Source organism: Trifolium pratense, linkage group LG7, assembly GCF_020283565.1.
Source record: "Trifolium pratense cultivar HEN17-A07 linkage group LG7, ARS_RC_1.1, whole genome shotgun sequence".
In the NCBI taxonomy this organism is placed as follows: domain Eukaryota; kingdom Viridiplantae; phylum Streptophyta; class Magnoliopsida; order Fabales; family Fabaceae; genus Trifolium; species Trifolium pratense.
Genome location: NC_060065.1, coordinates 47,706,759 through 47,728,894, shown reverse-complemented (window position 1 = coordinate 47,728,894; position 22,136 = coordinate 47,706,759). Strand labels below are relative to the sequence as shown.

The 22,136-nt window shown below is 33.8% G+C and overlaps 3 protein-coding genes and 1 pseudogene across 4 annotated transcripts; all 4 read right to left on the bottom strand.

The window, feature by feature from the left end:
* Nucleotides 1-4,059: 4,059 nt before the first annotated feature.
* Nucleotides 4,060-5,757, bottom strand: LOC123896534 (ABSCISIC ACID-INSENSITIVE 5-like protein 1). Its single transcript, XM_045946909.1, has 4 exons — nucleotides 4,993-5,757; nucleotides 4,381-4,452; nucleotides 4,247-4,276; nucleotides 4,060-4,146 (listed from the first exon to the last, which is right to left on the bottom strand). Exons 1-4 carry the CDS (start codon nucleotides 5,755-5,757, stop codon nucleotides 4,060-4,062), a joined length of 954 nt encoding a protein of 317 aa, XP_045802865.1.
* A 2,449-nt stretch (nucleotides 5,758-8,206) lies between these two features.
* LOC123898028 lies at nucleotides 8,207-10,032 on the bottom strand (annotated as a pseudogene).
* A 739-nt stretch (nucleotides 10,033-10,771) lies between these two features.
* Nucleotides 10,772-13,594, bottom strand: LOC123898027. Of its 2 annotated transcripts, none has more exons than XM_045948872.1 (5): nucleotides 13,208-13,594; nucleotides 12,835-13,026; nucleotides 12,338-12,549; nucleotides 11,917-12,178; nucleotides 10,772-11,403 (listed from the first exon to the last, which is right to left on the bottom strand). In XM_045948872.1, exons 1-5 carry the CDS (start codon nucleotides 13,289-13,291, stop codon nucleotides 11,047-11,049), a joined length of 1,107 nt encoding a protein of 368 aa, XP_045804828.1. In that variant the 5' UTR covers nucleotides 13,292-13,594; the 3' UTR covers nucleotides 10,772-11,046. The 2 variants fall into 2 exon arrangements, with proteins under 2 accessions (XP_045804828.1, XP_045804827.1); XM_045948871.1 differs by having other exon boundaries at nucleotides 12,835-13,017; nucleotides 13,208-13,546.
* Nucleotides 13,595-15,263: 1,669 nt separating this feature from the next.
* LOC123898026 lies at nucleotides 15,264-17,921 on the bottom strand. Its single transcript, XM_045948870.1, has 5 exons — nucleotides 17,643-17,921; nucleotides 17,278-17,531; nucleotides 16,591-16,802; nucleotides 15,884-16,145; nucleotides 15,264-15,781 (listed from the first exon to the last, which is right to left on the bottom strand). Exons 2-5 carry the CDS (start codon nucleotides 17,524-17,526, stop codon nucleotides 15,491-15,493), a joined length of 1,014 nt encoding a protein of 337 aa, XP_045804826.1. The 5' UTR covers nucleotides 17,527-17,531; nucleotides 17,643-17,921; the 3' UTR covers nucleotides 15,264-15,490.
* Between the last annotated feature and the right edge of the window lie 4,215 nt (nucleotides 17,922-22,136).

The window sequence follows — 22,136 nt, the reverse complement described above, 5'->3', positions numbered from 1 at the left end:
TGATGAAGCAATGAAACTTGATGTTTGGAAGGCTGCTATGGATGCTGAGATGGATTCAATCAAAAGAAACAACACCTGGGAGCTCACTTTGTTACCAGATGGATGCAATGCCATTGGAGTTAAATGGATCTTCAAAACAAAGTTTAATGAAAAGGGTGAGATTGAGAAGTACAAAGCAAGGTTGGTGGCTAAAGGCTACACTCAGAAACAAGGTATTGACTACAATGAGGTGTTTGCACCTGTAGCTAGATGGGATACAATCAGAGCTATACTGGCTCTTGCAGCTAACAACAGATGGAGTGTGTTTCAGTTAGATGTGAAGAGTGCTTTTTTGCATGGAGACTTGACTGAAGACATATATGTGGTTCAACCTGAGGGGTATAGTGATGGCAACAAGAATATGGTGTATAAATTGAAGAAGGCTTTGTATGGACTAAAGCAAGCCCCTAGAGCTTGGTATAGTAAGATTGAAGCTTATTTCACCTCTGAGAAGTTTGTAAAATGTCCCTATGAGCACACTTTGTTTGTTAAGTATGGAAAGAAGGATGAGATACTCATTGTTAGTCTCTATGTAGATGACCTAATTTTCACTGGAAATGATGTCAATCTAACAGAAGACTTCAAAAACTCCATGAAAGGTAGATTTGCTATGACAGATTTGGGCAAGATGAGATATTTTCTTGTCAATTGGATCATAGAGTTTATAGGCCTTGGATACATCACTTACTCCCAGCAAAACACATGTCTTGCTTTTGCTGTCAAGCTTCTTTCTCTGGCTGTCAGGTATATGAACATGAGCTAGGCAACCAAACACTCTAAAGTGATTTACTGATGGTTTTCTACCACTCCATGCTTCTTCAGGTGTCATGTCTCTAACACTCAAAGTAGGGCTCCTGTTCATAAGATATGTTGCCCAGATGACTGCTTCAGGCCAAAATGACTTAGGTACCTTTCTAGCACTGATCATACTTCTTACAATATTCAAAATGGTCCTATTTTTCCTTTCAGACACACCGTTTTGCTGTGGTGTGTATGCAGCAGTCAATTGTCTCTTTATGCCTTCATTACTGCAGAAATCATTGAATTCATTAGAGGTGTATTCTCCTCCTCTATCAGATCTAAGGCATAAGATAGAGCAACCAGCTTCCTTTTCTACCAATGCTTTAAAACTTTTAAAAACTTCAAATGCAGCAGATTTCTCTTTTAACATGTAACACCAAGTCTTTCTACTAAAGTCATCTGTGAATGTCATAAAATACCTGCATCCACCATTGGATTGAGGTGATATAGGTCCACAGATGTCAGAGTGAATGAGCTCAAGCTTCACACTAGCTCTCCAATTAGCTTGTTTAGGAATGATGTCTCTGTGTTGCTTACCAGTCAAGCAATCAATACAATTCTCATCAGAGTCTTCTAACTCAGGTAGACCTCTCACCATTTGCTTCTTAGACAAGGTATTGAGCCCTTTAAAACTCAAGTGACCATATCTATCATGCCACAGTTGGGTGCTTTCTTGCTTGGCAGTCTTCAGACACATAGGCATTATAACAAGTGCAGAGATCACATACATTCTGTTCTTGGACATGTGTGAAGTGAACAATAGGCCTCTATCATCATGATACACCTTACATTCATCATTCTTAAACACCACTGAAACTTGTTTTTGCTGTATTTGACCAATACTCAGAAGATTGGTCTTCAAACCAGGCACATAATATACATTGCTTATTACATGAACAATGTTATTAATGCTGAGTTTGATGTTTCCTTTCCCTTTTACAGGCATTTTTGAATCATCTCCCAACTTCACAGAGTCACTATAACTATCATCAAAATTAAACAGCCATTCTTTGTGTCCTATCATATGATTACTACAGCCAGAATCTAGAAACCAGTTTTCAGATTTTCCAATTGTATCAGAGAATTGCTGTTCAGTTTTAGCCATTAACAATAATTCTTCATTACCATCATAAAATTCAGCATAGTTGGCATTACCTTCCCAATCTGGACATTCAGATTGATAGTGACCTAGTTTGTGACAGTTGTAGCATTCAACCATCTCTTTGCTTTGCCTGCCTCTTCCTCGACCTCTATTAGAATTTCTTCCTCTCCCTCTACCAGAACCAGATCCTCTACCTTGTGAAACTTTCAAAGCTTGTTCTTCAGTGTTCACTTGTGACTTTGTTGAAGGTTTCTTCATTCTTCCTTCATGAACAATGAGACTACTCTGCAATTCATCAATTGACATTGTAGTTACATCATTGGATTCCACAATTGAACACACCACATAATCAAACTTTGTCACCATGGATCGCAGGATCTTTTCAACAATTGCAACTTCTTGCAATCTTTCACCTTGTGCAGACATTCTATTTGCAATAGCTAGGGTTCTTGAAAAATAATCTTCCACAGATTCTCCCTCCTTCATTTCAAGAACCTCAAACTCTCTCTTCAGAGCTTGCAGCTGAGCTCTCTTAACCTTTGTAGAACCTTGATACTTTCTTCTCATCGCATCCCAAATACTTTTGGAGGAACTACGATCAAGAATTGTATCAAGAACGGAACGATCGATCGATTGAAACAAGTAATTCTTCACCTTCAAATCCTTCAACTTGCTAGCATTAGCAGCTTGAATTTCTTCAGCTGTGGCGTTTGCAGGTGCCACCGTGACTCCTTCTTCAATGGAGGACCAAAGTTCTTTGGAACGAATGAGATTTTCCATGAGCATTGACCAATGGTCATAATGTCCATCAAACTTTGGTACACGAGACTGAGAGTGCTTGGATTCATCCATTAATGGATCAAGAACGAAGCTTGAAGAAGAAGCTTGAAGATGAAGAAGAAGCTAGCGCAAAAAAAAACGATTATAACGGTTTTGTTCTTGAGAAAACTGCAGTTTTCTCTTTCCTCAGGTTTAGATCTTTGGGCTCTAGATACCACTTGTTAATTGCAAAGTGGAATCTCTGATTTATTCATCATAGGCAATGCCTTATATAGGCTTAGTTACAATACAATGAGTTTAGACTAGTTACAAGGCCAAGCCAAGCCAAGCCCAACAGCAGGCCAGGCCAGCCAACGCGCGCGCCTGCATATGCTGCTTGCTGCACAAGCCAAGCCACACACTACTAAGCCTAAGCAAACATAAGCCTATTCCTAACATTTTTATCATATAGCATAAACATAATTACAACATGCAATTGCAATAAAAAAGATTCAATTAAAATTATCACTCATGTATGTCATATTCTATAAAAAAAATGTTAGATAATGATAGCACTAATTAGTCTTACATCTATGAATTTCGTAAAACAAGAAAAAAGTAAACTGGAAGATATGTGTAAAAATAGTAAGAGTTCACTTTTATGCAGTTTTTTTTGTCAAAGTATTATAATGACTATAATTTCATCATTTAAAGTGAATAATTGAATGTACTAGGATTCAAATCTCAATCCATCCATATTACATATAATGTTCATATCAATCGAGCTATGCTCAGAGACACAGTCAGTCAGTCACAGGGACACCTACACTCTTTTATTGATGTCCATATTGACTAGGGAGACATGTTTCCTTGATATCTAAGACTACCTAACTTTGTTCTCTATAAGTCTCATCTCACCCCATATTTTTATAAAAACTAAACATAGCTGCATAAGTTTTGTGAAAATTCATAATTATTTCACGTCATAACAACCGCAATGCGCGTCGCAGCAACCGCAATGATAACAATCGCAATAGCCACAACCGCTACTGAAATTTGAAACCATGCTACCTAGCTTTGCTCTCTATGCCTCACCATTTTTATAAAAACTAAACATAGCTGCATATAAGTATACTTTCAGACAACACAATCTTTTTTTATTATGTATATATAACATTCATAACAATAGCATTATTCATATGTCTGTATTTTTAATCAATTGTCCATAATAATCCATATAACAAAATAATGTACAACAAAATTAAAATTTCTCAGGAGACTTATTCAGAATAATAGAAGCATTTATATGTCTTCACATTTACACTAAAATTTTCAATTCTTGTCTTTGAGAAGCTTATTCACCAGATTGCACTTATTGGCCTTCTTATTGCTCTTAACTTTTCTGTCCCTTTTTGACCCTTAGTTGGATGATTTCTATGTAAAAGCTGAAACAATACATTATGGATTATAATTAATACACATTCACAATTATGTTAGTAATATAAGCACTTCTTATATAAAGGTTAACTTATAATAATCACTTACCTCTTGTTTCCGCTTGCGCTCGGCTTCAGCCTATTTCAGATTTAATAAATAGATATATATGTTAAGCATCAGAAAACATAAATCATAAAAAAAAAATAATAAGAAAAGTAGTATTCAATTTCAGTATTGTATACCAGAACTTGTTTCAGCTTTTCATTCTCTTCTTTTAGCAGATTCAGCTCTGCCTCGAGCTCTACTGTATATGCCTGCATTACGAGAATTTTTCTTAAGGTAAAGGGACTCGAATTGACAAATGATTTTATCAGATAAAAAGTAGCGACATCGATAAAAAATACACATGCATAAATTTTAGCAGACTCATGGATTTACCAGACATTGATTTCACAAATCAATAAAAATTTAAATAGATACAATCAAAGTTTTAAATTGTGACCAGACATGATAATGCGGAATATCACGGTCAAATGCTTCTGACGCAGCCTCAATCACAGTTGCAGACACATCAGAAGTCCTGATGTCACTGTCCAGATCATGGTCATGGACTTTTATTTAAGACCGTGTACGCAATGTGAATCACATTCACACACTAGAAGCAGGGTCCGTGGCCGTGATTAAGGCTCAATCTGTCGCATTTGACCACAATTTGTCACGACATCAGGGATCGTGAAGCGACCGTGAAGGTAACCTCTGGTTTAAACATTGCACAGAAGCTTGTACTCCAAGTTATGGACTAAGAAGCATATTAACTGAAACAAATTAAGAGTTGAGTATGATGAGTAAAAAACCTGTCTTCTTGCACGAGAACGAGCAGCAGATTCTCGATTTTTCAACATTCTACGTTGCCTTCGCTCCACCACAACATCAGGAGGACCATTAATTATCCTCTTCCTATTACTTGATTCACCCACTTGATCCTGCACTCCTAAGTTATTATTCTGCGACAGCATTTGGTATGTTGCAAGACCATTACTCGACACACATTGAGTAGAAAATCCCATTCCCATCGAAGGCATTAAACCATAACTTGCAAGATTCACCGGTGTCACATTCCTCAAAACATTGCCACTATGAGTCTGAAATGGATATGATGATGATTGTTGTACAACACCAGCTTTTACTAAAAAATCCTCCAAAGTCAATTCTCCAAGTGTTTGTTGCTTCATGAGAGTTTCATTTCTTTGGAGGTTATTTTCTTCTTTGAATTGCGGTGTGTTCTTATGAATCTCAGACCAAACTTCATCAACAGTTTTCTTGCAAATTGGAGTAGGTACAGAAAATGAGTTACCATCTTGAGAAATGGTTTGTTCTGTTGTTGCAACATTTTTAGTATCCTTCTGAGTTTGAGTAGTTGTATCTTCATCATTGGAGCTCCAAATGCTAGCTATGAACTCATCCATGTTGAGGGAACCGAAACTCTTTCCCCTCTTGCATTGGAACTCATCAATGGTAAGTGAAAGTATTGAGTTTTGTTTACTTGGTTGAGCAATTGTAGCTTCTTCTTGTTCTTGCAATTGAACCTCTTGATCCAAATGTTGTACTTGTAGAGCCATGGATGCTTGTCAAGGTCCTAAAATTCGAACAAACCAAGAATTTTTGTCTCAGAAACTACTAAAAATATCAATTTTTTTCCTTCTATTTCGGATCCACTGTAATTAGGGTCTTTAACCCTAATAGGTGACCGAACATATGCTAACGACTTAGGCCTTTTGGACCTGCTATGAGACTAATCATCGGTTTGGCAGTGGGGTATTATTTGCTTAGGCGGGGTTGGACTCTCAAGAATCGAAGTCAAGTTCTTTTCGTAGGGAGAGTGATGTTACAAACTCTCTGAAACACTATATTGGTAAAAAGGAAATTGAGCAAATAATCATGTATAATTTTGAAAGATATGAAATTATATCTGAAAAATAACAACAAAAAACTAAATTAAGGACAACTTAATACACAAATGTCAATGTCATGAATAAATAATTCCGAAATGGATTGAATGCTGTCAACATTTCCTGCCGTTGTAATCTCGGCCGAAAGTTGAAGATCGGACAGTTATGACTTGTGATTTTGTATTGTAAATTAGATTTTAGAATTGAAAACTCAAACTATCCAATCAACATCTACCGATCAACATTTACCGATTGCAGCGACGGAAGTATATTAATTATGAACAATTAAACTGACAATTGTCAATGTCATGGATAATTCCGAAATGGATTGAATGCAATCAACATTTCCTACCCTTGTAATCTCGGCTGAAAATTGAAGATCGGACGGTTATGACTTATGATTTTAAGTTATAAATCAGATTTTAGAATTGATAACACAAACTGTCCGATCTCCGTCTATCGATCGATGATTACCGATTGATTGACGGCAATATATTAATTATGTACAATTTAATAGACAATTGTCAATGTCATGAATAATTCCGAAATGGATCGAATGCAGTCAACACATCCTGCCGATGTAATTTCGTCTGTAAGCCAAAGATCGGAAGGTTACGAATTAGATTTTAGTATTTATAACACAAACTGTCCGATCTCCGTCTAACTATCAACGATCGGCGATAACCGACTGCTATGACGGCTGTCGGCAGCATATTATAACTGCAGTCAATCCAAATCCAAATAAATTCATGAAATAATTAAGATGTCATAAAAGGATGCAATTGCATCCCTTAATTACCTGTTGCATGCAACATGCAGACATGCAAACATGCATATGAATGAAATTCACATGAAAAATCAGAATAATGAAAGAGAAAAATAGTAAAGTATAAGTACCTGAATACACAAACAGCAATAGAAGATGAGATTCTGAAAGAAAAAAAAGATGAGAAATATTTAGATTAATTGAAGAGATATATGAAAGAAAAAGGAATAAGGTAACACCTACACTAGATGCAGTGCACAGAGACAGAAACTTTAACTGGCAGGTACTATGATAAATCATAAATTTTGTTGTAATTTAAGAATGTGGTACCCTTTATTAAGGATCAGTTAAGAGATTTTGTTGACACGTATTGTGGTGCATGGCAAGAGTAGTAGTTTACTCTGTCAGTTAAGTTAACCATTGTAACTGTGTGGTTGGTTGGTTGGAGTATTGTTTTTGTTTACTTTTGCTGTGATATTTTGAATTTACCAATCAAAATAAACCATTTTGATTGGATTGCAGGATTGTACTGTAATAAACAATTGTAAAATTCTCTCTGTATACTGGAGTTTTGTTGAAAACTATACATGCTCATGACATTAACTCAAGATCTTTTTTTTATTTTTTAAGTAGCATAGTTTTTTTTTTTCTTCTTTCTTTTCTAAGTAGCAATTGTAAAATCGACAGCGATGCAGAGAACAACAACGAGAGGTTGGGAAAACGCATGGACGCTTGGACCACCGGAGAAAAAAGGGTAACCACCAAAAACCAACAACCACCACGGTGAGGGAGGCGGTGCTGGTTAAACCAAACCTGAAAACCAACTCAGAACAACTATGAGCCATTTCTGGCCAAAACAAATAGATCTGGAGCACCGTTGTTACCACCGCTGATTTTGATAACTTATAAATCAAGAAATTGAGCTCAACTGGTTAATGAACCCTCCTATGACGAATTGTTCAGGTGAACCCGAATTTGATTCCTGATGGGAATAATTCTTGGACAGACTTAGTTACCTCACGGTCAAACTCTGGATTAATGGAGCCCCTTCTCTTAGAAACGCGAGGTTTTCTTTTTTCATGATAAATTGAAAGAGATAGTTACTAATAAAAAATTGATAACTTGTATGCTATCCACTAATTTTTACCATTGAGACCCTAAGTGATTGAGTTGGCATATTCTTAGAAATTTATACAATACAAATGGCATTATCCAAAAGAAACTCAACAATAACAAAGATCTTAGTGAAATTTACACAGCAATTATGTACAAAAACTTTATTAGAGAATGCATTGTTAGAATTACTCTTTGAATAACAGAGATTATCCAAATCTATAAGCATGCATAATGTTCTTATCCAAGTAAAAGTTCCCTTAAAATTGTCTCACACAAGCCCGTATAACATACAATTAAATGGCCACCATATGGTAATTCATGATATTTAATCCAAGGAAGCTTCCCTGAAACAAATCTTTGGAGTTCATAAGGCACAATCTTATCTTCATATCCTTCCCAAATGTGAAATTAACTTCATTGGATCAAATTCCCATTTTCCAAAAGCCACCCTCCAATCATTACAAAGAGTGTCAAAAACAGCCCTTTCCCTTAACCTCTCCTAGAAATAGAAAGAAACATACCAATCAATAGCTTCACATAAATTTTTTAATTACTAGGCACCAGATAGTGTAAAAATGTCATAAAAAAAGTTCAATCACATATTGTATTACTATTTAGGTTAAATTGCACTTTTGGCCCCCTCATTTTCACAAACTTACGATTTTAACCCCTTAAGTTTCAAAATAGAACTTTTGGCATTCTAACTTTCACAAATTTGCGATTTTTTCCCCATAACTAAGTCAACGCAAATGTGGCAAGTGACTCACATGCCACATTAGCATGTCTTACCCCGTGGACAATGACGCACATGCCACTAGTACCTATAGGTACATCAGGAACAGATTGGTCATGAACGTCGGTATATGTAGGTCCAAAATTAGTAGGTCCAAAATTGCAAGTTTGTGAAAGTTAAGGGGACAAAAGTGCTATTTTAAAAGGTAATGGGCCAAAATTATACGTTTATGAAAATTAGGAGGCCAAAAGTGTAATTTACCTTTGAAAAGAATGAAATATTTGTATAAAACATGAAATATTTAATTTTTGTATAGAACATGAAATATTTTCACCTTTGAAAACAATGGGAACCCTGAATTAGTCTTCAAAATATCTTCAAAGTGTAATCATTCTTATTGAAGAATGTTGGGTTCTTTTTAATGGCAAAAGGTGAAGGGATCTTTTGAGTCACCAATCATTGCAATAGTCTATATGACAATAATTTGCAAACCAAAGTGTCCGCATAACAAGTTTCCTCCTATAGTCCTCTCTTATTAGTCTACCAGGGAAGGAAGGCCACATGTAATTGATAGTTGGAGATATTAGGACGAACCCCGCAAGCCTGCATAAATTTAATTCATATACACCGTCAGAGTAAAATGTTTGACCTAATTCTAACTAATCTAAAATCGCACATATGATAAATTGTCGTTTGTCGACGGTGTACTAAAATTAAACTTACTCAACTTAGAATTACATACAAAAATTATAGCTAGTGATTTACCTGTGGGAAAAATAGTTTAGGCAACTCCAAGTAGCACATGAACCCATTGAGACACCAATTACATAAAATTGTGCTCCTATTTGTAGCTGATCAGCAAGTTCTTGAATGTCAAGTACTTCACTTTTCAGTGATTTTTTAGGGTTTGGATCACTTTCTCCAGATCCAGCTCTATCATAGTTCATCTATTTATTCCTATGTAAATGTATCATATCATATTCATGTCTTAGTCACAGAATTCAGAACCAACAACTTAATTTAAAAACAGAAATTAAATATATAAAAAATGCTGTAAAAGATTACTGATATGCACTAATGTTTGTGTGCAAGTGTTTCTTCTAATTCCAATCCGCTCGAAAGAATTGATGGAAACAGCGTATGCCATGTCTATAAGTTGTTTTCAACTTATTTCCATAAACTCTCCAAGATAGCTTATGAAAACAACTTATATAATCTTAATAGAAAACAGTTTGACTTTATTGTATCATTTGTTAAAGAAACAGCTTATACATACATAAACACTTATATGCAAAGTGCTTAATGATCTTGTATTTTGCTTTGTCCTTGAAGAATCCTCTCTCAATGTAAGCAAGGTGCCTCCCATTTCTTAGTCTGATTATTTGTGAAACCTCTCTTGAATCATCATGTTTTGAAGAAATCTGAGTCCCCTCATAAACCAAAGTCACAAAAACCATTAGTAACAATTAATAATGTGTATATTTCTGCGGTGGAAACCATGATGGAAAAAAGAAGCTTACATGACAGAAATATTTGCAGATTTTCGGTGTCTGAGGAACTTGTGGAATCTCAATTAAAAGCTTAAGATAATGACCTACTCTTATCATCTTCTCTTGCATTATGGATCTTAGATGCAATTTTTATGCACATCAATGGAATGGAAGTTGAATTTGGATTCTTTAGTACTTCATCTATTGAAAATATCGTAACGTGATATCTATAAAGGTGTTCATGAAACAACTATCTGAATTTTAAACTGATATAAAGTATCTGCAACTAATTTTACCGACAGACAATCACCCGATAACTGTATAACTAATTATAGTTAGTTAGGTTAGCTGTTATAGGGGCAGTTATATTAGTTAGTTAGTATAGTTAAAAAGTTAGTTCCATCTTGGATGAAAAACGGATCGGCCTTATTTATACTAATCGTAGAGGCCAAATTACGGCTGATACAGTAGTAGTAGTAATGAATGTATCAATGAAAACATGATCTTGTAAAAATGAAAATTGTCAAGTGGTACAACGGATAAACTAGCATACTAGGGGCGGTGAAAATGGAGCGGCGATTTCAATATCTTGATTTGTATCAGTATAAGTCTGCAGCATACCAATAACAGATGTAATTTACACACATTGACATTTTATACAATTGACATTATATTAAACAAATGTTAATATGAATTAAATAATGAAATCATGACATTGAAAATTTTTACTAGTAACATACAATCTAACACACTTTTTATAGCACAAATTTGATTATTAGACAAAGTTTATATCTGTCTCGCCTAATAAGTGAGACTCATCTAAATGAACAAATGTGTAAAATAAAAAAAGTGTGCTAGATTTCTTGGTAGCATTCATCTTTGAATAACAAAGATGATCTAGGTTTATATGCATGATTTTCTTGACCAAGTAAAAGTGACTTCAAAATAGCTTCACATAATCCCTTATAGTATACAATTAAATGGCCACCATCATGTACTTCATGATATTGAATCCAAGGTAGCTTCCCTGAAACAAATCTTTGTAATTCAGAAGGAACAACTTTATCTTCATATCCATGCCAAATGTGAAATGAACTTTGTTTGTTAGGGAATGGATTGCTTAGCTTCATTGGATCAAATTCCCATTTTCCAAAAGCTACTCTCCAATCATGGCGAAGTGTGTCGAAAACAACTTGTTCCCTTAATCTGTCCTGTATGTTGGAACATAACATCATCAACATTACCTTCATAGCAAAATTGCATTCACATAAAACAAGTACTTCTTCTGTTCTTCCATCTCATATTAAGGGTTGTGAGTTATAAATAGGTCGGTTTCAAATTATTTATCACTTTAGAATATTGAAAGACTATTAATTACATTTTTAAAATAGTACTCCCTCTGGTCACTATTATAAGCAAATTTGACTTTTTTGGTAAATTGAAAAAGTGATGTATTTGAACCATAATATGGACTAGATACATAACTTTATTTGTATCTTAGCTATATAGTAGTTAGTCCTTCCACCTAACTCTTACATAGTACTAAAGAATGTGGATTGCCTGCACTCGGCAGTTCCACATATTCTTACTGGTGTACTGACTACGTGAATACGTGGGATTGCTAATGAAAGACAATACAACCCTAGTACTAAAGACATTTTCATCAACATGGATTATTTTACCTTAAACTGATTGTACTTAATGATGTTTTTAAAGTGCATTACCTTTGATAACATTGGGAACCCTGGAATAGTCTTCAAAATATCTATATCATTTTTGTTGAAAAATGTTGGATTTTTTTCTATGACAGCAGTTGAAGGTAGCCACTTTTGAGTGACCCACCAATGCAATAGTTTAGGACAGTGATTTGCAAGCCACAGTGCCCACTTAATAAATCTCCTCCTATAGTCCTCTCTTACTAAACTACCAGGGAGAGAAGGCCATCTGTAATTGATAACTGGTGCTATCAGTGCCAACCCCGCAAGCCTGCTCAAAGATATGAAACATCAGATACGAAATTGACACATGTCAGACACCAGACATGTATTTAATCAGAAGTGTCGATGCTACAAATGAATATAACTAAGCCTAAGCGGAAAACTTAGTAATACATGTTTTGAGTGTTTGTATTGTATTATTATGTACCTGTGGGGCAAATATTTTAGACAACTCCAAGTAGCATATGAACCCATTGAGACTCCAATTACATAAAAATTTGCTCCGATTTGTAGCTGATCAGCAAGTTCTTCGATGTCAAGCGCTTCACTTTTCAATGAACGTTTCGGATTTGGATCACTTTCTCCGTATCCAGCTCGATCATATTGCAAAAGATAAATTCCCAGTTCATCTATCAATTCCTATGTCAATGGATATATTCAGAGTTCAATTTTCATACACTGTCAATGTAAAAAGTAAAGTTTTACACCGTCACCAAATCACAAAGATGACGATCTAAAATTCAAAAATTAGAATTTAACTTCTATAGTATTATGCTAATAAAAAAAATTAAATTAATAAATATATTCAAGATAATGACACATGAATCAAAGACAAACAGACAACAAGCTGCGTTGCTAATCAGATCTAAACATAAAATATTCAATTTATTTAAGCAATAGATTAGAGATTAAGTTAATAATTACTTGTGGTGCCGAAAAATTCATCTCTTTGGAGCTTCCAAAACCATGCACAATGATGATCTTGTATGTTGCTTTATCTTTAGGAACACCTCTCTCAACATAAGCCAAGTTTCTACCATCTCTTAGTCTAATTTTTGGCGAAACCAAAGAAAATTCATCTGTTGAATCATCTTGGTTTGGAGAAAGCTGAGTTCCCTAATCAAACATTGAAGAAAAATGAATAAAGGGTATCTTAAAAATACTTTTTTTTGCACAATGGATAAAGGGTATCTTAAAAAACTTTTTTTTTGCACAATGAATCAATGATCACAAAGATATGAAAAGAAAAACAAGAAAAAAAAACATTTAAGAATAGTGATGAAGATGTGTTACTTACCAGACAGAAACCTCTGCATAATTTACGTGTCTGACCATGTTTATTTTCAGTTAACAGCTTGAGAAAATGTCTCATAATTTTCATCTTCTAATGTGTTACATACAATAGAATTTTTATTTATGAATATGTTCCTTAAAAAACACAAAACAGAGAAGCTTGTATATATGTTATGTTGTGTGAGTTGAATTTCACTTTATCATTTTCTTTATGACTTCTTTGATGGTATTTCATTTTGGGGGGATATCCTTTGAAAGGTTCCATCAGGTAGGAGCATCTTTTATTCTATACTCTTTGCCATTTGTTAACTTTTTGTGTTGTTTTGAAGTTTTGAACTTCACATTAAAAGCTACTATAATCAGATTGTTTCCTTAATGTGTTTATTTACTTGTAGTTTAAACTTAGACTCCGTGTAAGTTATTTTGACACTTGATTATGATGTTTTTGGCTCACGTATTTTGTTTTTTTTTATAAGATTTTGGCTAATGTATTTTACTTCTGGTTAACCATTTTTATTTTATTCTAATGTTTTATTACAATATTAATTAGGTAAGTTTTAATATGGAAGTAGTCCACGGTAGATTAGTCATGAATAACATAATAAAAACTTATAAACTCGTCAATCTCGATGAGTCTCAATAAAATATCAAATAATTTTTAATTTTTCTAAAAATAAAATTATGGATGATTTATATGAACCATTTGTGAAGGTGGTCCACCGTAATATTAACCAATTAATTAACAATTTTTTATATTAAGGATTAATTTTTTTTTACCACAAGTATCCGGTCGTAGTTCCAGCCCCCTCCCGATCGTAGTTGCTAGTGATCGAACTGTGGTCCTTCCTACCAAGTCGAACGTCTATTATCACTGAACCAACTAACTAATAAGAATTCATTTTAAATTTAATATAAAATATTTTATGATTGATATATTTATATTGACAAACATGGTGGAGTATTTTTGACAAACATGGAAATGATTAAAGAATAGTTAAAAATATTTTGCTGTCAGACCCACAAAATTGTTTCTGGGTTTATACCCACATGTATTAAGAATATTCTTTTTTGTTTGTGACTCTCATAATAAGAGAAATTTTATGTCAAGCTATGCTTGTTTTTAATGGCAAATCAATTTCTATGCAAAGACTAATCTCTCGATGTAACAAATATATTTTAAAAGGATTGACATATTTAACATATATTTTTCATTCACATTAATTAATAATCAAACTCTGAATCAAATGATTAAAAGACGAGTCGGTTGAAGATGAAATATTAACACTAAACTACTTGACCAAAACAAATAGAGACGGATTGGTTAATCAAATATATGGGAAGATGAAACTAATAAATTTTTGTTGTTGCAGTCCAAGATATCCCCCAACTAGGGTTGGAATAGCTCAGGCGGCCTACAGGCGCCTTCGGTCTGCCCTGTGTAAGCTTGGTTTGGCCTGTTTATTAAAAATATCAGGCTTAGGTTTTGAAAAAAGTCTGTTTACATAAATAGGGCAGGCTCATGCTTCTAAAAAAGCCTACAAAACCTGATAGGCCGGCCTGCTTATATTTAATTATTATTATTTATATTTTTTTTTGCCAAAGAAAAAATATATTATTATTTAATCATATTTTTTATTTTATTAATTTTTAATTAATGTGCTAATCATTTTATTAGCTTTTTTTTAATGTTGAAGAAATTATAAAAATTTAAATGTGAAATAGGCTTTTAAGGCCTGTTTAGCTTATTTAAAAAGACTATATAGAGACCTTTATGTAAGACAGACTTTTAAATATGCTACAAGGTCAAGCCAGATTTTAAAAAGTCTCAGGCCAGACCAAAATAAATAATATTTGATAGGTCGTATGTCAGGCTCAGGCCTGAAGAAAAATCGTAGGCCAAGCTCAGGCCTATCAACGTCTGGCCTGTTCCCAACCCTATCCCCAACCGATAATTAGAGATCAGTTTAAGGAGATCGAATTCAAAATCAAATATAGTTCTCAAAAACAAACTTGTTCCTTGATGATCACAAACAAACAATCTAAGGCAACAACAATTATAGTTCTCCACTCAAGAGAGTTATTAGGCAAATTTTATTACTAGAATTTATATTAATATACAATAACCAAAAAGACTACTATCTTACTCAACAAAAACCAAAAAGACTACTAATCTCACACAAACAACTTCGAGAGTATACACCTCTTCATAGAAATTTATTACAATTTCTTACAGAATTTACTAGCTATTGGTTTACAGAACACACTATATAATATCATATGAGATATCTTATGAGTATATAAGTGCTCTAATTATGGACTCGCATTGCTTATTCTTCAAGATAAATAGATGACCTCCATCAGGAACCTCGTGATAACGAATCCATGGAAGTTTCTGCGAGATGTAGCGGTTCACTGTATACGGAATGATCCTATCTTCAAACCCTTGCCAAATGTGGACTGAACCATCATTGTCAGGGAATGGATTTTTTATTTCAGTTGGTCCGAATTCCCACTTTCCAAAACCCGCCATTATATCTCGGTGTAATGATTCGTATTCACCTTGCTGAGTTATTTTCTCCTGAATGTTAAAGCAACATGTACCATCAGCAGATAGAATTAGAAATATATATTATCATCATTCATCAGTGTCGAAAACAAAATGCCTTATGAATATAAATACCTTGCCAGTGTTTGGGGTTTCTGAGAGGCTCTTAAGAATCTCTACATCATCAGAACTGAGCATTTCAATCTTTGTGAAACTCAATGAAGGAAACCATTTTTGAGTCATCCACCAATGGAATAACCAAGGAGTGTAACGCGCGACTCGGAATGTCCATTGGTCTGATTGAGGCAGCATTTGAAAGGCTTCTCTTGATAGATTATCAGGAAAAGAAGGCCACCAATAACTTACAAATGGAACTACCAAGGCAGCTCCTGATAATCTGCCAAACCATTATATATTATTGACAGTTGTGTTATTTGAACAAAAAAATTGGACAACTTTTGCGACAACAGTCTAAGTGGTTAATAACGAAGTTTAAATAGGCGACTAATTACATTCAGTAAATGGTTAACTAATATCGCAGATGTTAAATTCATTAACCACGAATTTAGCGTTATTAACCACAATTTAAATTTTTTGGTGTTCAAATTTACATGTTGTTGAACACTTGAAAATGATGGTTACCACCACATCCTAATTTGTGATTAATGAAGTTGCTTTGATGGTTAATGACTTTCGACTGAACATAATTAACTACTTATCTGAATTGCATTAATCACTTAAAAAGTTTTTTGGTGGTACATAAATAATTTATCTATGATTGAGAGCAATAATATTAATTATCAAAAGCAAAAAATGAAGCTAGAAATCAGAAATTAACATACCTATGTGGAATGTATTTTAGGCAGCTCCAAACAGAGTAAGCTCCCATTGACACTCCAAGGATATAGAACTTTTCCCCAATCTGCAAGTTATCTGCTAGTTCTTGAATATCATATGCTTCACTCTTCACTGAACGCGATGGATATGGATCACTCTCACCATACCCGGCTCTGTCGAAGTGGAGGAAATATATCCTTAGATCGTCAATAAGTTCCTACATAAAAAGAAAAACATAATGGCTATAATCAAAAACTAAAATTATAAAATTATTCATTAAACTGCAGCACATTCACATAGCACTCAGCTACAATTATCTACCAGTGAGACTGTTTGGAAGAGCTTACGAAAACAACTTACGACATGTCTATAATCTGCTTTTAGCTTATTTCTATAAGTTCTCTAGATTAGATAGCTTATGAAAACAGTTTATATATAGTTTATAAGAAAACAGTTTTAAATTATTTTTCTTTTGTTTTAAAAACAGCTTATACATCAACACTTACATGATAAGCATTAAATAATTTGTTTATCCAAATAGTGCCTATAAGATTTGAGCTTATCATGTTGTTACTGATCATTCATCAACTTTCTCCTAAGAATAAAATTTGCAAAGTTTTTATTAAGTATTACAAATGTCATATAGCTAATTAAGGAAGACATAAGAGTAAATAATAGGAGCAAATTCTTACTTGAGAAACAGGCAAATGTGCATCTTTGGAACTGCCATATCCGTGAATGGCAATGATCTTGTACCTAGCTTCTTCCTTCGGAAAACCAAACTCTCGGTAGGCCAAATGTCTCCCATCACTGAGTTTCACTCTAGGTGAAGTAACTGGTGGACCATTAATGGATCCACATATTTTTGGTGGAGGAGGCTTTATAGCCATATAAGTCCACCCTGCGAGAATCACCGCCACTGCCACTGATATTCGATTCATCGTTGCTGGAAAAAAAAAAAAAAAAAAAAAAAAAAAAAACATCAGGACCAACAATCATCATCATGAAGATAACAATGTAAATATATTTAAAAGAACATGTTGCCAGAAAACTCAACCTGATTTGTATACTATTTCAATTACTAGTCTAAAGTCCAGAATTATAAAAGCAAAGAGAATATAACTTGTTGCCAACTCTGTAACTGCAATTGCAATTAAAAGTTGTGGATGTAATTTTGTTCACACTTGGTTCTGCTGTTGGAATAACGAGAGAGATAGAGTGTGTGGGGTTGAGAGGATAAACAAAAGGACATGAGATAGGGAGAGGACAGAGAGTAGAAATCTGTCTCTTTCTCAAGAAAAAGACGTTTGTTATTAAGTGTTGGAAAAATAGTGTTAAAGAGAGAGTTAATATCACTTTTCTATGTTAATATTATTAGAGAAAAAAAAAAGAAGAGGAAATCCCTTTTCTAGACAGCAAATATTATCTTGAAAATTTTGTTATAATTTGCTTATGCACGGGTACTCCATTTGAGGGAGAGTACCAATACCAGGTATGTACGCGTGTCAGTATCAGGTACATACCCATACCTTAATTTATGCCCATACACGTACATTAGTTTTTCTAAAAATGTCGTACCCCGTACCATTACCCGTCTCGGGTACCAGTACCGTACCTGCACCTAGGCAACGTAAGACAAATTATAAATGTATCATAAATACTTTTACAGGCTCATATACATATTTACTTTTAAAGACAGTTTATAAATGTATCATAAATACTTTTATATCATAAGGTAAGTTTAAACAAGAGTTTTACAAGTTCATATACATGCTTTTAATATCCTTTTCAAGTCATCATATGGCAAATGATATTTTTTCAAGGATCAAGAACTCATTATGATACCACAGTTACCAGTGATTTCTCGAGCAACCCTTGTGAAAACGGTGAAAACAGTTTTGATCTCTCACAATAACTGGATAATTGTAGACTTTTGAAACCGGCTGCATGAATGTGTGACAATCACAACAAATTCTTAAGTTTTTCACTATGTAAATGGGAATTCTCTGTGGGATACTCAATACTCAAAAGCAAGAGCCATCTTCTAGCTGAAGAATCAATTGACTCTCTTTTTTGTCGTCTTCAATATCTAATTTTTTCTTGTTAAGATAAGGTTCATATCTCTTGAACTTCAACTCAGACACAACCTCTTCCAAATTAGATAGAACATTTTGATCACACCAGACCTTCCCCACGAAGAACTCATGGATTTTACCATTCACAAGAATGAAGCTACATCGAGGAATTAATCTCACACCCCTTTTACTCATCATTGATCTAACCTTAGTCACTTCATCCCACCTACATTCTTTGGCATCGATATTTGAGAGAAGAACATAACAGCTTGAATCTTCTGAAGCATTTTCCTATAGCTTGCAATTCAGAAGTTTTGCCCATTACAATGTTATTTGTGCTTCAAGCAAGCACTGAGAATGTTCATCCAAATCAAAACATCAATAATGCACCCATAATGCTGAAATATGGGAACCAACTTGAATGGTTTCAAAATAAAATTGACCCTCCTCTGCAAGTCCTCCATGGTTGCAAGCACTTAAAAAGCCCTAAGAAAGTTATATCATCAGGCTTAAGGTCTTCCCTTTCCAATTCCCAAAAAACCCTCAATCGCTTCACAATCCCTTTCATGCAAAGAACTCCAATCTCCAACATTCCTTCAGTGTGACAAATGCTTCTAAATACACTAAACATTTTGTATCTGGCCACATTCAGCATACATACATGTTAGCAAGTGCTGATCCAATTCCAATAAAACTAGACCTATATTGTATCTTATAATTAAACACATAAATATGTATCCATTGATTCCCTTCCTCAGCAATTGCTAAAAGGACACTAAAAATAACAAGAGCATCATGTCTAACACCTAAGCTCAACATTTCTGTAAACAAACTCAAACTTTCCTCCGTAGATGATCAATGACAAAAGCAAAAATCATACTTGTCCATGTAACCACATCTCTTACATTCTTAGCCATTAAAAACATCCACAACAATACCAAATTTCCCATACTCATCAATCATAGCATTACAAAAAATAATACAACATTTAAGGCATTTTATCAAACACCTTATGAACCAACTCAATCTCACAGCACTCGAATAAGTTCCTAGAAATCAAATCTCTCACAGGCATTTTATCAAACGCTAAACTTGCAAGCTTAATCAAATCAACTTCAATGCACATGCAAAGTATTGAGTTGGTGACTAAATAAATTCAATTATATTTTTTAGAATTTCTACCGGAAATTTGTGGATACATTGATATCATGGAAATTTGTGGATACATTTGTTCTTTAAATTAATAGTTAAATAACCAAGACATAGAAGACAAGTGGTGGTTGACTGAACTTGACTTAAAATTAAAGATAGGAGTCGGGCGGGTAGTGAAGGCTCCGTTTTTTTAAGCGAGCCACCATCGAAGAAAGTCATTGCACACTAGCCTCTTGCACAAGGTTCCCTGTGCACCCTAAACTACAAGCTATCTTTGAAACCCCTACTTTCTCGATTCTTTAAAAGTTTGTGCATTTAACTTTAAAAAAAAAAAAAATTAGAGTTTTCACTAAAATAAAATTATTTATTTAGATTCTTAACATGTGTTTTAAACTATGGATCAAAGACACGAATATGAGTATTTGATATGATATGGCGATACGTCGGTCATTAAAAATATGGGATATCATACGTTTAAGATACATATATTGAAATTAAACCTAGGACGATTATCATCTTTTTTTTTGACTCAAAATAAGGATATTCATTCATTCCAATAATTGATACAGTACATCACATGCAAATACAAATTCAACATAGCTAAAAACAAAAAGGATGAAACTGCAAACAATCTCACAGCATCCATGTTAATAGCATACAACGGCAATTGCAATATGCCTACAAATAATATAATATGATAAAAGTCACCAGAATGTCCATGCTTCCGGATCTGCAACGATGATGCCCAAATCATTGATCGAATCTGCAATTGATTGAAATCTACCTTTCAAAATGAACCAAACGAACACCGCAACAAGACGGACAAACAAACGCCGTAACAATGACGACCACCAACAAAGCGCCGCACTCAGACGACGAAATCACAAAACAAGAAAAACAAAACTAAAAAACTTAATTTATGTGAAATCACTTATTTAAATGAAAAGAAAATAAAAAAACAACTTAGAGGGGTGATTTTGGGTCAAAAATTGACCCAAAAACCACCCCTCCTTGGTGGATGATGAAGAAGAAAAGCAAAATAGGGTTATAAAACATTTTCTGGAAGAAATTTACTTGGAATTTTAAAGTTGGACGACAATGTGTTGCTTCTTGATTATGCCTCTTGATTATTGGTTTAGACCAAGGAGTAATCTTGAATAGCTTCTTCTATCTTCTATGTAGATGAAATGACGTGTCGGCGGTGTATCACAACATGCTGTTACCGAATTTTTTTTATTTTTTATTTAAAAAATAAATTCAGATAGTCCTTCAATACGCAGACAATGCATCGGAGCATATTGGCGTATTGGTACGTATCGGATACGATTCGAAAACTATTTTAGCATATCGGTGCTTCAGAGGTTCTAAGAAAAACTATTTCCCGTTATAATTTTATTTGAAAAAACAACTATTTTCTATCATTTAAAAAGTTTTAATAACTAAATATTATCTGTCCTGTAAAAAAATTAAATACTATTTATTAAACTTGTCGGTTCTTGAATTTTTATTACTCATAAGAATGAATAATAAATATATTTTTATGATAAAAAAATATTACAATATTTATAAACGATAAAGTGATTTTTTTTTCAAAAACAATGAAATCATTCTTTTTTTCTTGTGAAATGATATTTTCCAATATATAAAAGTCGACAAATAATTATTTGATTCTTAAAACACAAACGAAAAATTTTAAAAAAAAATCGAATTCTAGAATCCAAACTTTTTTCAAAAAAGTTTAGATTTTAGAATCCAATGTTTTTTGAATTTTTTTTAGTTCGGAATGTAGATTCCAAACTTTATTCTTAGGGACAAAAAAGGAATTTCTGGAGGGGGGATGGATAAGAGAAAAATGGGGGGAGGAAGAGAAAGATTTATTTAATTTGGGTTGCTTAACCCATTTTTGTAGGTCCATTTATAACATGTCATTGTAGAAGCAAAATTTCACTACAATTGCATTTCTTAACAGAATATGTGTTTAATAAATCATGCATCCTCATGCAATAAAAATTAAAAATTATTTTTGAACAAACTTTCCATGATATCAATATGTAGACTTCGATCACCAAATTATAGGCACTGCCATTGCCAAGAGGAAAATAAAACTTTTTTTTTTGAATTTGAACCTATTGACAGACCCAATAATTTGAAAAGAAAGGAACCAAAATTGTAGTGTAGAAAACTATAAGCTAGTATTACAAGTAGGCATAGCAATAAAACTCATACCTAAGGATACTCGCCCAAATCATACCCGCTTTGACGGGGAAAATCTGAGTTGACTGAGTTTGAGTTCGGGTTTGGGTTTTTCCCGATTTCAAAATATG